This window comes from Colius striatus, chromosome 10 (assembly GCF_028858725.1).
Source record: "Colius striatus isolate bColStr4 chromosome 10, bColStr4.1.hap1, whole genome shotgun sequence".
Taxonomy (NCBI): domain Eukaryota; kingdom Metazoa; phylum Chordata; class Aves; order Coliiformes; family Coliidae; genus Colius; species Colius striatus.
The window spans coordinates 3,989,112-4,004,077 of NC_084768.1; the positions used below are offsets into that span (position 1 = coordinate 3,989,112).

General features: G+C 57.0%; 1 protein-coding gene across 1 annotated transcript; it reads left to right on the top strand.

Moving 5' to 3' along the window:
- Positions 1–554: 554 nt before the first annotated feature.
- On the top strand, positions 555–14,282 carry IL23R (interleukin 23 receptor). Its single transcript, XM_062004125.1, is given in 15 exon segments — positions 555–611; positions 1,728–1,822; positions 2,491–2,784; positions 2,938–3,071; positions 3,942–4,098; positions 4,276–4,421; positions 5,173–5,320; positions 6,067–6,149; positions 6,416–6,632; positions 7,532–7,729; positions 8,419–8,502; positions 10,758–10,808; positions 11,617–11,713; positions 12,908–12,998; positions 13,433–14,282. Coding segments are annotated over 14 exon segments (2,361 nt in total). The 5' UTR covers positions 555–611; positions 1,728–1,764; the 3' UTR covers positions 14,036–14,282.
- The last annotated feature ends 684 nt before the right edge of the window (positions 14,283–14,966 follow it).

The following is a 14,966-nucleotide window of genomic DNA, read 5'->3' on the forward strand; positions in this document are numbered from 1 at the left end:
AGGTTAACACTGTTACTGAGGTTAACTCTTCAACCGACATCAAAAAGGAAGCCACGGGCTCTGCAGAGGGAGGGTTTGGGAGCAGCGGTTGGACCCCGTGGGATGGAGGGAGACATAGAGAGATAGACAGACCCCCTCCCCTCCCCCCTTCTCACCCCATCCCCAGATGAGCTGGGACCCGCACAAGCAGGGAGGGTGGAAACAACCTCAGCCCTTAAGGAGTTTCTCATTTTAGGCTTCTGGAGTCAGTACAAAAACCACCTTGCTGCTGCTGTAGCTCAGGAGGGCTCCCCCGGACCCCTCACCGTGCTCCTGTCGCCTCGCACGCAGCGACTCCGTCATAAAAATCCATTCGGGAGGGACTTAAAACTTGCTGGGGTGCCTCCAAATTCTGCAACGACTTAAAGGCCAAAAAGCCACGTGCCCCGGGGGCTGCTCCTTTAAGGGATGCTGGGTTTCCCCATGGACTGACTCAGACTGGAAACTCTCGGTTTTTCTGGGCTGGGCTCAGCTATCTAGGTCAGGCTCACTGACAGTGCCGGTGCCACTCACCACGCAGCAGCAGCAGCAGCCAGAGGGGCCGGGCTGCACGTGTCCCGAGGAGCACCAAGGTAAGGATCCCTTGCCCTGCCTGGCTGCCAGCCTGCTCTGGGGGGATTGAAAGCCAAATGAATCCCAGGTGGCATTTGTTGGCTGCTGCTTCTGTGCGTTACCCGCTTCTGCCCGTCGCGATGCCGCGTGCTTTGGGCTCACACGAGCGGGACAGCGCTTTCCTTCTTCACCTGCTGCACCTTTCTTCAGCGCTAACGTACGAGGAGGAGACTTTGGGGGAGAGATAAGGCCAAGGATGAGTGTGTCTCGGTCAAGGGAACGGCCTCATTCCTTCTGCCTTTGGAGGCTTCGAGTGCTTGGAGTTTGTAAACACCTGTAAACTGCAAACGAAGCAGGGAATGTGAGCCAGGGATCCTGTCTCAGAGCTGGCACCCGGGCACAGTTACTGTACTTTCATCTCCCTTCATAGAACAGGAGAGTGGAGCTTTTTTAATCTGTTCTAACTTGCAGGAGGCTGCAGGCAGCCTTCAGGTTCTCTTAGTGGGTCAGGTAATGGGAAAGCGCTTGAAATTTGACTCACTCATCATAAATGCTTGAACAGCCCTTAGAGCAAACGAGGTCAGCTCACAGAGCAGGAGGAACACAGCAGCATACACTATAGCCCTGTAGCCCCAGAGCTACAGCTGACCCACTTTGGGTCAAACCACCTCATTTTGAAGCTTTTGCTGTGGGCTCAGTGTGTCCCTCAAGGGAAAACTTGTGAGTTTTAAAACCCTTATTTAAAGGGTTGTTTTTCTTATTGCTGGCTTAAAAAGCAAGCTGTGGGGCCACGCTCAGTTCTCAGCACCGTGCATGTGAGCGTGGCAGGAGGCTGTGGTGAGTGAGGGTCTGCTCAGCTCCCACCTCCCAGCAGCAGAGAAAACTGAGAGAAATGTCACCAGAGGTGGAAGCTCAGGGAAAGTGGCCTCAGGGCTGGACGCTGCTGATGTTACTCGGGTGCCTGTTACCCGAAATGCTGAGTGCCTGCAGGCTCCTGCTGTGAGCACAGCCTTGCCTGACCCCCAATCCCCAACAAACCCCTCGCCTTGCAGCCCCATCCCCAGCTCCGGGCCAGTCCCCGGGGGGCGAGGGCAGCCGCGTGCCGCTGGCACAGCTCACACCTTCTCTCTCCCCAGACTATGCCACACACGAGCGGCGGGCGCAGCCCAGGCCATGGCGGGGTCCGGCGAGGCTTTGGCACTGCACGTCCTGCTCTGCTGCCTGTGCGGAGGTGAGTGGCAGCGCGGCACGGCTCGGCCCGGCACGGCACGGTGATGCATCCTCTTCACGGGCCACAGGAGCACGAGGGGGAAAACGACAATGTGACAGCTCCGGGCTTTGGGGAGAAGGCTTGGTTAGCGTTGCGGGGGGCTCCGGGGGTCTCTCCCTGCTGCATCCCGCGCCGGAGCTCGGGTCCCGGCAGGGTCCTGCCTCTGCTCGCACGGCAGCGGAGAGCAGCCGTGCCCTTTCCAGGAAGGCAGATGGAGGGAGATACGGGCTGCGGGACGGGTGTGCTGGGGCTGGTTGCAGAGCAGCGCTCATCTGATAGCGGAGGGCAGCGCTCGCTCTGCGCGGGGGTTGCTGCCCTAATCTCCGGGGATCAGAGCTCTCGAGACTACGGGTTATTTCCCTGCAGTCATTTAAGCATTAGAGCAAAACCTAAATTTGGTGAAACCGGCTGTTTTGTGATGTGAGGGGATGAGTCACCGGGTGCCGGATGGCTGGGGGTTTATATCCCCATCCCGGGGGGGACACACACCAGCTGCCCCCCACTGCGGCGTCCTACCGTGCTGCTGCCCACATCCCGGGGCAGCAGCTGCCTGTGTGGAGCAGCGCAGCCCGTGGGCATCCTCTCCTCCCCTTGGGACAGCCGCCCTGACCCAGCGGTTCCCGGTGCAGGTGCTGAGAACATCAAGTGCTCGGGGCGCGTCTGGATCGAGCCCGCGCCCGTGGTGCGGATGGGCTCCAACATCTCCATCAACTGCCTCTCCGCCCTCGGCTGCCGCCAGACCAAGTTCCTCATCCTCTTCAACTACAGCGAGGCTGCGGGTCCCCTGCAGCCCCTCAACAGCAGCACCGTGCAGCTCCGCCTGCGCGATTTTCGGATGCCCTTTGCGACCGTCGCCTGCTTCGCCCGCTGCCCTGACAACAGAAAGAACGAGCTGGTGTGCGGTGCTGACATCCAGGCTGGCTGTGAGTACCTCCACGGCGACAGGGTTTCGGGGGGAGGTTGTTAAGCCATCAGCACCGAGGAGGTTGGGGAGCGTGGGGGGGTGGGTTGCAGCAGCCTGGGTTTGGCACCGCTCGGGGGGAGGCTGCACGCTCTGCCTGACCTCGCCCCCACAGACCCTCCGGACCCTCCCAGCAACATGACCTGTATCATCATGGAGCGCTCGGGGCGCCTGACCTGCACCTGGGACACGGGGCGGCCGACCCACCTGCACACCCACTACAGCCTCCACCTGCGCAGGTGAGACCCCGCGGGGCTGGGGGCTGCAGGGTGGGCCATGCCACGAGCCGCACGGGGCTGGGCTGGAGGGGGGGAGTGTGGCAACCGGCCGGGGCACAGCGGCCATAGCCCCGGGTGGCCCTGGGTGCCGGGGGCCGGCAGCACGCACCGTGCCCCAGTTAGGCTTTCCGAAGCTCGCATCTTCCCGGAGCCCCTCCTGCAAACCACGTGTTAAACCACGGGTGTGACTCTGCGGGGTGCTCGGTGCTGCTGAGCCCAGGAAACATCGCAGCGTGCTGCAGCACACCGCAGCCGTGCACTTGTTTCAGAGGCATCGAGTCTCTCCAAGCCAAAGGGTGCAGCCACTGGGGTGCACCCAACACTGCCCAAAGCCCGACATTCTAGCAGGGTACAAAAGCCTGAAGCTGAGGGAGAGGTGCTGGCTGCTGCCACAGCCCTCCAGGCCCATGCCGGGGTGCTTTCTGCCACGATGCACACCGCAGCCCCCGTGACACGGGACTGGCAGGCTTTCAAACTCAGCCTGACCCAGTTAGTGAAGTCAACGCGTTCAGCCCCGTGGTGTGTAGGCTCTGTGGAGAGACTCTGAAATCCTCCTGGCTTCCAACACTGAACTGTGCAGCCAGAGAGAAATGAGAAAGTTCCCTTCCTACAACTGAAATATGCAAATACCCTACTGAAAAGTTGAAAGGCAAAGGCAGTAACTTTCTAGCTCGATGTAAGAGTGACAAACCCCAGGTTTGGAGATGACTGTGCCCTGTCACAAGCTGTGACCCCTCGAGAGCCAGGGTTGCCTTTGCAGGGGGTGCATGATGCCAGGATGGGCTCTGACCAGAGCTGCCTTTCACTTCCCAGCACGGGGATGGCAGCGGCGGGTGCTGAGGAGAATGTTGAGGAGGAGGAGAAGGTCTTCTCCATGGGCTCACCGGTGCTGCTGAAGGCTCTGCACGGCCGGAGCTGCTACTCGGCGTGGGTGCAGGCCCGCAACGCGCTGGGCACTGCCCGCTCGGCCCCTCAGCGCCTCGACTTGCAGGAGCTCTGTACGTCCGTCTGTCCATGCCCCCACCCGCCCATCCTTCCACCCGCGAGCTGCTGGGGCACACACAGCGCGCTGCCCTGAGATGCCACTGCAGGCCAGGCATGAGCAGTGCAGCTGGGCAGGGGCAGCCCCCTGGGTGCCAGCCCCCCGACCCGCCCCGTCCCGCCTCTCCCCGCAGTGGTTCCCGCTCTGCCCGTGGTCGCCGGCGCCGAGACGACGGAGACGTCACGTCCCAGCACCACCATCCGCTGGAGCAGGCAGACACTGATGGACAACGTGAGCTGTGAGGAGCGACACAAAGCCGTGGGCACCCCGACGTGGCACGTGAGACAGCCCGAGACCCCCCCAAAGCCTCCCCCCCTGCACACCCACTTCAGGAGATGCAGCATCTGGGGTCACCCAAAACCCACTCCTTTGCTTCTGCACTGGTGGGGGACGTGCACCCCCAGCCATGGGCAGCCTCTCAGCTCTGGTGGGGCAGGACAGCTGATGCCCTCCAAGAGCACTGTCTGCCCTCCAGCCAGCCTCTCAGACAGGGATATCTCTGTTTTTTAAGCAAAACACCTCCAAGCGATATCCAGCTCTGCAAGGACAAGGCAAAAGCACATCCAGGGATGCTCAGCATGCACATGCTTCACCCATTGCCCACACACACACTTCACTTGCAGCAGTTCCACCTGGGACCCTTCCGAAAACCTCCCCGAGGCACTGGCAGGGGTTGAGGATGGATCCCAGCATCCACCAGAGCCCCCCACCCCAAATGACTGTGGTGTCAGAAGCAGCAGGAGGGGCTGTCTCTGCACCCCCATCTTGCCTGGGGTGGTAGCAGAGGGCACTGTGTGTGCACCGGTTCTTACAACAGCGGCACTCCCGACCCCACACGCTGGAGCATCACGGCAGGCAGGGCAGCCATGGGGACCCCCTTGGCAGGCCCTCCTCTGGGGCTTAGCCCGGTCCCCACGCCTGTGCCCACCCACACAGATGAGGAAGGCAGTGTTCCCACTCGAGATGGGCGAGCGGTGCTGGTGGGGGTCTGGCTGTGCCCTGCTCCCCCAGCATCCTGCTTCCCTTGCAGGTGGAGGCGTGGGATGGCACAGGGCAGCGTGGGCACAACCTGCAGAGCAACACCCGGTACGTGTTCCAGGTCAGGTGCCGGCTCAGCCCTGCCAGCAGCCCCTGGAGTGCCTGGAGCTCCCCTTTCCTCTACAGCACCCCCGAGGCAGGTGAGCTCAGCCACAGCACTGCTCTCACTGCCTTTCTGCTCTGTGGGGGCCTGGCCCGAGCTCCAGCTGCACGGCAGCTGCGGTCAGCCAGTGACACACGTGCGTGGCACGCGTGGCATGTGCATGGCACACACGCATGGCACGGGAGCCTGCACATGCCCACAGGAGGCCAGTGCAGGGCCACCAAGGTGCTGAGGGGACTGGAGCATCCCTGTGAGGAGGAAAGCTGCCGGCCCTGGGGCTGCTCAGAAGGCTGAGGGAGGGGATCTCATCAATGCTGATCAATCCCCAAGGGGTGGGTGTGCAGAGGGAGGGGCCAGTCTCTTTCCTGTGGCAGCCACTGACAGGGCAGGGTGATGGGTAATGCCCCTGCCTGGCTCACACCAGCGAGCCCCTCTTGCTCCAGGTGGAAAAGCCACATCAGCCAAGCTGTCCCACCAGCCACAAGTACCTGCTATCTTGGGTCAGCTTCCCCCCTTGGCACCCCTGTTTCTAACTCGGGGCTGTGCCCAGGCGCAGGCAGCTCTGCCCATGGGAGCTGAGGAGCAAAGCCCTTCCCTGCACCCCACTGGCAGGGAGGAAGCCGGGGACGTGCACGCCCTAACCAGCGGCACTGGTCGCTGTTTGCAGCCTGGGCCGTTTCCCCTGTGCAGCGGGGCTTTCTGCAAGGGCCCCGCGGGGGTGGCAGCCGCGGCCGGTTGCCCTCGGGGTGCTGATGCCCGCCCCGCGCTTCCTTCCCCGCGCAGCCCCCGCCACCGCACCCGACGTCTGGCGGCGTCTCGGCCCCGCGCTCCCCGACGGCAGCCGCGAGGTGACGGTCTTGATCAAGGTAAAGTTTGGCAGGAGCCGCCCAGAAGCCCGGCCTTTACCACGCTCCTCTCCTCCCCGAGAGCATCCCCCGCCGGGAGGCAGCGGAAGGCGTTGCCCTTCGACCAAAGAGACGGGGCGGGGGAGACGAGACCCCAGCGTGTCCTCAGGGCAAAAATAGCTCCATCCTTACAAGATCCATCACGCAGCCGAGGGGACGCTGTCCTGCGCGGGGCTGGCTCGGTGTCAGACCCTGCACCCACCCCCACGGGGCTGTCTGTCTTGCAGCCCCTGCCAGCCCGGGATGCCCGCGGGAGGATCCTGGGCTACACCGTGGCCACCGAGAGCCCCGGGGGAACGCTGGTCCTCTGCAACACCTCCAGCACAGCGTGCAAAGCCCTGGTGCCTCCGGGAGCCCGCAGCCTCCACGTCACTGCCCACAACTCCAGGGGGGCTTCCAGCCCCGCCAGCATCCCCCTCGGCTGGCACAGCGGTGGCCAGGAAGGTAGGATCTCGCCCCCACCAACTGCAGCTTTAACCAGGACCAGCTTTTATCAGGATGGCAGGGGGGAAATGCCAGCTCGGGCAGGCAAGGGGAAAGCCCCAGCAGAGCTCTGCCAAGGGAGCACATCCTCCAGACAGGGCCAGCATCCCCCAGAGAAGGAGGTGCTGCTCCACAGCCACACCTCCCAGCCCTCAGCTTCCAGAGGCTGCAGCAAGAGGATTAAAAATAAGTTTGTCCTGCCCACCTCGTCTGGCAGGGCCATGCTGGGGAGCAGGCTGGGTGCAAGGGTGCTCAGCTGCTCCCAAAAATAGCTCCTGCTGCCTCTGCCAGGGAGACAACCCCAGCTGGGGAGGGAGAACACCCTTCCTCGGCCACTCTCACCTCCTTGCCCCACAGGCTGTGGTTTTCCCCACAACCAACTCACCTATTTTTGAAAGAAGAGTCTCTTTTAATGAGCAACAGGAAGGGAAAGTCTCATTCAAATCAAGGAGCAATGTGTGACTGAAGGGAAACTAAAGACAAGCAAGGTGGGGAAAAAAATGCTGTGATCTCTCCTACTTATCAGAACCACGTGCCTTCCTTGTAAGGAAGGACAGGTAAAGCACTTCAGGTGAGACATGACAAAGCTTGTGGTGGATGCATGGAAGCAGTTGTGGTAGCATTTGTGGATTTTTATAGACTAGTCAGTGTATTTCTCTACAGATTTGGATCTATTTACACATATTTCTTTAGATACATACATATAAACCCATTTCATTCTGGGATTTCTCGTCCCCTCTTCTGTCCTTAAGCACTTTCAGGAAAGACACTTTCAGGAAAGGCTTGGCTGACCCTTGCCAGCCTCCTCCCATCCCAAGGAGGGGCTGGGGTGACAGCCCCTGTGCCATCTGTCCCCACAGAGTTCCCAGCGCCAGCAGCCGTGGAGGTGAAGCCTGAGAACATGAGCAGGGTCTTGGTGGCCTGGCAGCCCCCCAGCCACAGCAGGAAGGCTCTGCTCTGCTTCATAGTGGAGGGAGTTTCCACCACCCAGCACAGCTGGGAGGAGCAGTACTTCTGGAAGAAGGTGCCACCCCAGGAGACACAGACGTACATCCCAGGTGAGGGGTTCCAGCACTCCTTCTGCCATTTGGGGTATTATACATTGGGGTGTTATACAGACAAAATGTGTCATAAGGGCAGAGTTTCGGATGACACTGAGCCCCTGCCCACTTGTTTTTGGAGAGTGGGGCTGTGAAGAGCCCTTAAGGAGCAAGGGGGAGTGCAGCAGTGGGAGCCGTGAGGGCAGTCGGTGGCATCTGGAGCCCCAGGTGAAAGAGAATGAAGTGACAAGCGAGCTGGCAGGGAGGGAAGCCACAGCACAGCTGTAGGGGCCTGGCCAAGTGTAGCAGAAGCACATGGGTGTTTTTTAAAGGATGCAGAGCAAAGGCACAACACTACAAGGCTGTTGCTGGAGCACCTCTCCTCCCTGCTGTACCCACAGCCAGTCCCCACCAACACAGCCTGAGCCCAGCAGCACCAACACCTCGGGACCCATCCTACTCCATTGCTGCTTCCCATGATAATTCTGGTGTTTGATGGGGTTTGGGTGCTCCTTAGCCAGCTACCTTTTGCTCTTCCAGGTGTGTTTGAGAGCAGCTCATGCAGTGGCCTTGCCACTAGGCTCAGAGCTGTCCCCTGCTGTCCCCTCCATCTGCTTTCACTGCTCAGTAACAAGCCCTCAGGCAAGCCTAGAGCTCTCCCAGCAGCTTAGAGATACATTTTAAAGGCAAATCTTCCTTCTTTGCAGAAGATGCAGCAGCAGGAGGTCACATCAATGTGTCAGTGTATGCAGTCTACCCCGATGGAGTCAGCAAGCCAAGCTCTGGCCAAGGTAAGCCCAAGTGGGGGAAAAGCTGCTGCTCACTGCAATGGGACTGCAGAGCTCAGCTTGCTCTTGCAGTAGTGACATTCCCACACTCTGACACTTCTGTACAATTCCTTCATTTTAAGTATAAGATGCAAAGCCTTCCCTCTGACCAAAGGTAAACAAGGCTGTAGATGGAAACCTCTTGGCTGCAGGACACAAACACAGAGATTTTTATCAGAGCATCTGTACAAAAGCCTTCTTTAGCTGATATTTGCTCCTGGGACCTGTCTAAGGCAGGAGAACCACACCTTAACTTCACAAGATACATCCATGAGTCACTCCCTCTGTCTGTGACAGCAAAGGTGAAGCTGCTGCTTTGCAGAATTGACAATAAATGGCATAAATAAACCAAAACATAGAAAATGACATGTAGAGAGACCAACTGGCCAAGCTGCAGCCCACCCTTTCTTACCTGGAGTGGGAACAGGCAGGCTTCAGGTCCAGAAAGTGTCCTAGATGAGAATAAGGACCAATTTACAGAGGAAGGTAAGAACCATCATTATCTCCAGCACTCTCTGCATTGGCTCTGGTTGCCCTTAAGAGTTGGGCTTACTGAGCTCCCTGAGCTGTTCCATCCTGCTGCTGCTCCTCAGCCAGGATAATCCATGCACAGCTCAACACCCAAGCACTGAGGACACCTCCCAGCACCCCCATACCTGCTGTACAGACACTGCAGGCAAACCCCCTGCACCTGTAGGTGCTGTGTAGTGTGCAGTGCTGGCTGGGCAGGACCCTGATGGCTGAAGTCACACCCCAAAGAAAACCCATAAGCTAGCATTTGAACCTCCAGAGCTCTTCCAGCATAGCCCAGGGCTGAGCTTAAATAGAGCCCCTGGGCAGGGAGTGTGAGCAGGGTCCCAGTGAGGCTGCTCAGGGCCCTCCTGCCCTGGCAGAGCTGGCTGTAGCTGCAGGCAGAGGTAACACCTGAGGGTGTCATCACCATCCTGTGCTGCAGGTGCAATTTAAAATGGCTCATTTGAAGCTGCTCAGATGCTGTGTCTGTGACAAACCAGCTCTGTGTTTCTGGTTGGCATCACCCTTGCCTTTGAGAAGGCCAATTATTCATTTTTTTCCCCCAAGAAATGGAACCAAATGTTCCTGTGTGGTTCATCCTGGGCTGTTGGTGGCTGTCAGCCCTGTTAGGTGACACACAGCCACGCTGACAGCCTTCAGCTCTGGGTCTTTGAGCACTTCCAGCTCTGGCAATGTGAGTTTCCCAGGTCCTGATCCTCAAGTGGCCTTAAACCTGTGCAGAAAGGGGAAGAGCTGGGTGTCAAAGGGAGGATGGCTTAACCTTGGCACTAGAAAATGGCTTAGAAATGTGTTAAATGCTTACAAAATAGAGACTTTGTCCTTAGTGGTTGCATAGACTCCTTCAGCAAAGCTGGGGTGGTCTGTGGGGGAAACTACCAATGAGGCAGCAGTAGAGCTCATGTCCATGACAAGACTTGCTTCCAAAGCACCAGCACAACCCAGAGGTGACACCCACAGTAAAGCCCTCCAGCCTGACCACCCAGGCTGAGCCTCCTTCTTAGCCTGAGCCCATCCATCCTCAGTATGGCACTGTAAGCATATTACATTTGGGTTTAATTTAGACAAGCTCAGTGTGCCAGAGGCAGCTTCTTTCCCCCCACAAGCTCCATTCTCAGTCTGCACAATAACGTGCTGCATCACTTGCCCTCCCCAGGCCCCTGTACTCACACAGCTCTTCCCAGGGAACTGGAATACTTGAATCTCTGGAGCTCTCCCAGGACACCTGAACCCCTCAAACACACAAAACCAGAGATAGATCCTTTCCTGGGATTTGTTCACCCTTCAGAGGGGAAGAAGTTGCATTTGGCTCTGGGTTTGTGTTGGTCCTTGCAAAGCCAGTACCAAAGCAGGCTGGAATGGGGCTTCTTCCTCCAGGCTTGGATAAGTTCTTTCCTTTGACTGCTGCTGATTCATTCATTAAAGGCTCTGAGTCCCAAAGTCTTGCCCTGAACCACAGGCAGATGTCAACATCTTGTTTAATTGATCCAGGAGAATCAATGGATGGAGAGACGATGGAGAGTCCAGCCAGAGCTGCAGCTACTCATTGCTTCAGGGACCTTTATTTTTCTCATTAAACCATTATTTGCTTTTCCTAAATGATATTATGAATTAAAAAATAAGCCATAGCTTCTGTGTCACCCACTGGCCTCTCAATGAAGCTCTGATCTTTTTCCCCTCTCCCAAAGTCCCTTCAGAGGAGCAGCTCCTGGGCAGCACCTACAGCCACATCTCCCAAGGTAAGAAGACAGTAGCTCAGCCTTGGTTAAGCCACGTTTTTCTCTTTGACCAGAAGGGGAAGTTTTAGCCTGAGCAGCACCTGCAGCATGTGGTGTTGGGGAAGCAATAGCTGCCTTAGCCTTCAGCTGGGGCAGCACCACAAAAGGCACTTTGCCCTCGATGGGGACGTGAGGCACAGGGCAGCAAAGGCTGCGGTGCTCTCAGGGATGGGGGCACCTGTGTGATACATGCCTCAGGCCTTGCTTTCTGGTGGGGCTTTCAAGCTAATGTGCATCACAACAGGTAGGAGAGAAGAAAACAAGGAGAATGTAAGATCATGTGAACATGCAGACACCAGCACTGGCTTGCAGTTTGAACCAGAGACTCGTTTAAGCGTTTCCCATCAATTCCTCTAGCTTCAGTTATGCTTCTGGTTTGCACATCTTCTGGTAAAGGTTATGTTATGATCTGCTGCAGTACTTAAAGCAAAAGCAAAACCAGTGTGAGCTGGAGAGTTCATTTCAGTGTTTCTGGAAGGGAAGGGCCATGTAGGAAATGGTTAAACGTAGCCACCACACTTCTTCGAATGACTTGGCTGAACCCCCAGGCAGGGTGGTGGAGGGGGAAGGTCACAGCACAGGATGGGGCAGCAGTTGTGGTTTTGCTTTTGTTATGGCTTTGCTTTGTTCACTGAGGAGTGAAAGGGCAAGTGGCACCCTGAAGGCTGCTCTGGCAAAGGTCTGTCCTCTGCAGCAACGGGCACCGTGGTGGATGGGGCAGCAGAGCAGGACCCTCCATTGACATTTTTACTCTCTCTCCTCCTTTCAGATGATGACACTGGAGTTTTCCTGGGACTGGGCATCAGTATGGTCATACTATCATCTGGTTTTGCAATGCTGATGTTTAAAAAATCAGCCAGAAGAAGGTATTGATTTCTCCTCCCTGTTTTTTACCCCAATTTCCAAGCCACACCTCTTTTCCCCAGAGTATGTCAAAGTTCCCTGCAGAAGCCAGTCCTGGGAGCAGCCTGCTCTGACCCAGGGCAGCTTCCCGCATCAGCCAGATTGCTCTGTGGGAAGCCATTTGTGTGCACTGCAGTAGGGCAGGGACCAACAGAACCATCAAAAGCTGTAAAAGGCAGCCTTAGGGACACACCTGATTGTTACAGAGACAGAGGGTCAGGGGGAGAAAAGCAAAACCTCAGTAGGTAAGTTTTACCCTGGGACTCGTTGCTCCCAGTGTTGCCTGAGGAGGGGAGGCTGAAGCCCCTCATGCCTGGACTGAAGGCACGGGCAGAGACTGGAGCCACTGGAAAAAACTCAATGGGGAGGATCTTTATGTTGTTACCCCACTGTTTGCTGGGCACCCTCACAGACCAGCCCTCACCTCTCCCAGTTTGCCTTTGGACTGGGACAGGGATGCCCAGGGCACTGCTGTCCCCAGCACATACCCAGGGGCATGGCTGGAGAAAACAAGAAAGAGGGGAGAGGAGACCTGGGGGCAGAGGGTGTCGAGGGGTGGCCTCTTTCAGTTCCTGAACCCAGCCTAATTCTTCTGCTCTCAATGTAATTGTGAAACATGGGCATTTCAGCAAGAGCAGGGCCGGCGTGTTTTCCCAGGAACACTGTGCCCCACAACGTCAGCAGAGCTCAGCAAAATCACACTCTCTTGCAAATCATTTTCATTGTTGCTGCAGCAGCTTTGGCTGTAGGAAAATCAGCTTTCCTCACTGCTGGGCATTTGGTTTCATCAGCTCAGGGCACGCTGAGCCTCCTCTGCTTCAGACACCTAGCTTGGTCCTCCCCTCACCCCCCAGCTCAGCAACACTTTCCCATACAGACAAGTTTGCCATAAGGGATTTGCCTGGAGTGGTTTAGCTTCCAGGCTTTCCTGAGTCAAGCCTGGGGGAGAATAAGGTTGAAAGATGAAGAGCTAGAGATCAAACAGTGAAACTCAGCCATCCAGGGTAAACCTGGGGCTTCCAGGGATGGGAGGGTGGCTGCACTCTGTGTGCCCCTCCTGCCAGGGGCACTTCCATCCTGCAGGAGCAGTAAGTGACCAGTGCAATGAACTAACAGCTTGGGATTTGTTGGTGTTTTTTTCTTCCCTTTTGGTAAAGAATCAAGGCCTCTGCTGTGCTGTTGTTGCCAAAGTGGCTGCTTGAAGACTTTCCCCACATGGAAAACAGCAGCGTGGTAAAGTCACTGCAGGTAATTGCACTGTCATCTCCCAGCTTCTCTTTGCTTCTCTCCCCTTAAAGTTTGCTCCAGAGCTGAGAGAAACAAGGATAGGGAGAGGATTAAGCTCTAGGGGACTGGGAGCTGAATCCTTTCCCAGGCATTTGCAAGGTGCATGGAAGCCCAGCCGAGGTCTTGGCCTCAATATGCTTTTTATCCCGTGGCCAGAGGTGACCAGAGCTGCCCTCTGAGTGTGTGCAGAAGCATGGAGGGGGGCACAGCTGCTCCCCTCTGCTCTCTGAGGCACTCTCACAGGCCAGGATTGCCTGTCAGAGCTGGGAAGGTAGATGAGATAAAGACAAGAAGTCAGTGCCCCGTTTCTCCCTTGGGATGCTCTCGTGACAGCTCTCCCCTTGGCAGAATCTGCCAGTTACTACACTCAGCTTTTTTTTGGGGGGGGTTTCTAGGAAAAGAGCGATTTCATGAGTAACAGCTTCCCTGAGGCGTGCTTGGACACCAGTGACCCCACAGTTACAGAGATCGAGGAGGTGCCAGTGCAGGAGGAGGACAGGAAGGTGCCCAGCAGAAGGGAGCCCAGCAGAGACGTGCCCAAGGAGCACCCAGACAGGACAGTGCCTGTCAGCATCAAGGCCCCCGAGCTCATCAGTGACTACAAACCTCAGGTGTCTGATGGGAACCCACTGGGGTACATGGCTGCCAACATTCCACCTCCCCAGCCCCTCACACCCCTTCCAGAACCGGAGACCAGCATCTTCTTCGGAGACTACACCAGCCCCGTTCCCCAGCTGTGGGATGGGGCGGGAGCGGGACCCCCCGTCTGTCTGCTGGAGAAGATCAACCTCATCTTAAACAGCAGCCAGAGCGGGCAGAGCCTCACCTTCAGCTCAGCACAGGGTGGCCATGGGCCCCTCCTGCAGAGCCAGTGGGGACAGGCAGTGCCCAGCCAGGAGCAGACGCTGGTGCCCGAGGAGCTGCTCTGCTGCCTGAGAGCCTCCAACGGGCAGGCGCTGGGGGGCTCATCCTGCTCCCCACAGAGCAGATGGTGCTGACAGGAGCTGGGGTTGGGAGGACAAAAAACCCCCTGAAGCAATGGCTTGTGGCACCCATCAGCCTTTGAGACTGCAAGCAGCAGGATCAAAGGAAAACTCCCAATATGGAATTGCTCCTCTTGATCGACTACAAAGTGTTGTGGCTGCCCGGAATGCTTTGGCTGGTAAATCACGGCTTTCAACTTACCTCATAACGTCACAAGCATAAAAAGCCTACAGCTCAGGCTCCCAGGAGAGCCAGAACACAGAGGAGGGGATCTCTGCAGCATGCAACAGGCTTCACTTATTTTTCTGAACCATTCCTTTGCAAAATGCTTGGAGCATTTTCATCCCTGGAGCTGATGGATAAAAGGATCCCTGATGGATGGGCGTAAAATACCTCTTAAGAGACAGGGCACCCAGGAGGATTTCTATCACACAGCATGCACAGGTGCCAAGAACATGGAATCTTTTCTGTATGTCAGAAGCAGCCAATTCCATGTCTCTTGCTCAACAGTCAGGTAAGAGCAAGCCTTCATCGTCTGCCAGGATGATTTCAGAGCTCTCTAAATTGGTCACTGGACAGTTCTTGCCCTTTGGCTGAGGGATTTCTCAGCTCCCAGCAGCCTGTCAGCACCTCAGCCTCGCTGTGCAAAGCATGGCACAGTGAGATGGCATTTCTCAGGGAGTTTGGGTCTTCTGACACCCAGAAAATGAAGTTCAGGAGCCTGCTTTCTGCTGAGACATGAAATCATTTACAGGTTTTCCAAGGGCTTGCAAAGCAACCAGAAGCTCCCTGGAAACGGGAGAGGTTGGGTTGGGCATTTATTCACCAGTCCCACTCCCTCCCCTTTCTAAGGACACCCTCCAAATGATTTGAAGGAATACAAGCAGAAGAGAAGCTTACAATCCTCTGTGGAATGCCTGAGCACTCCATGCTCATTCTGATGGT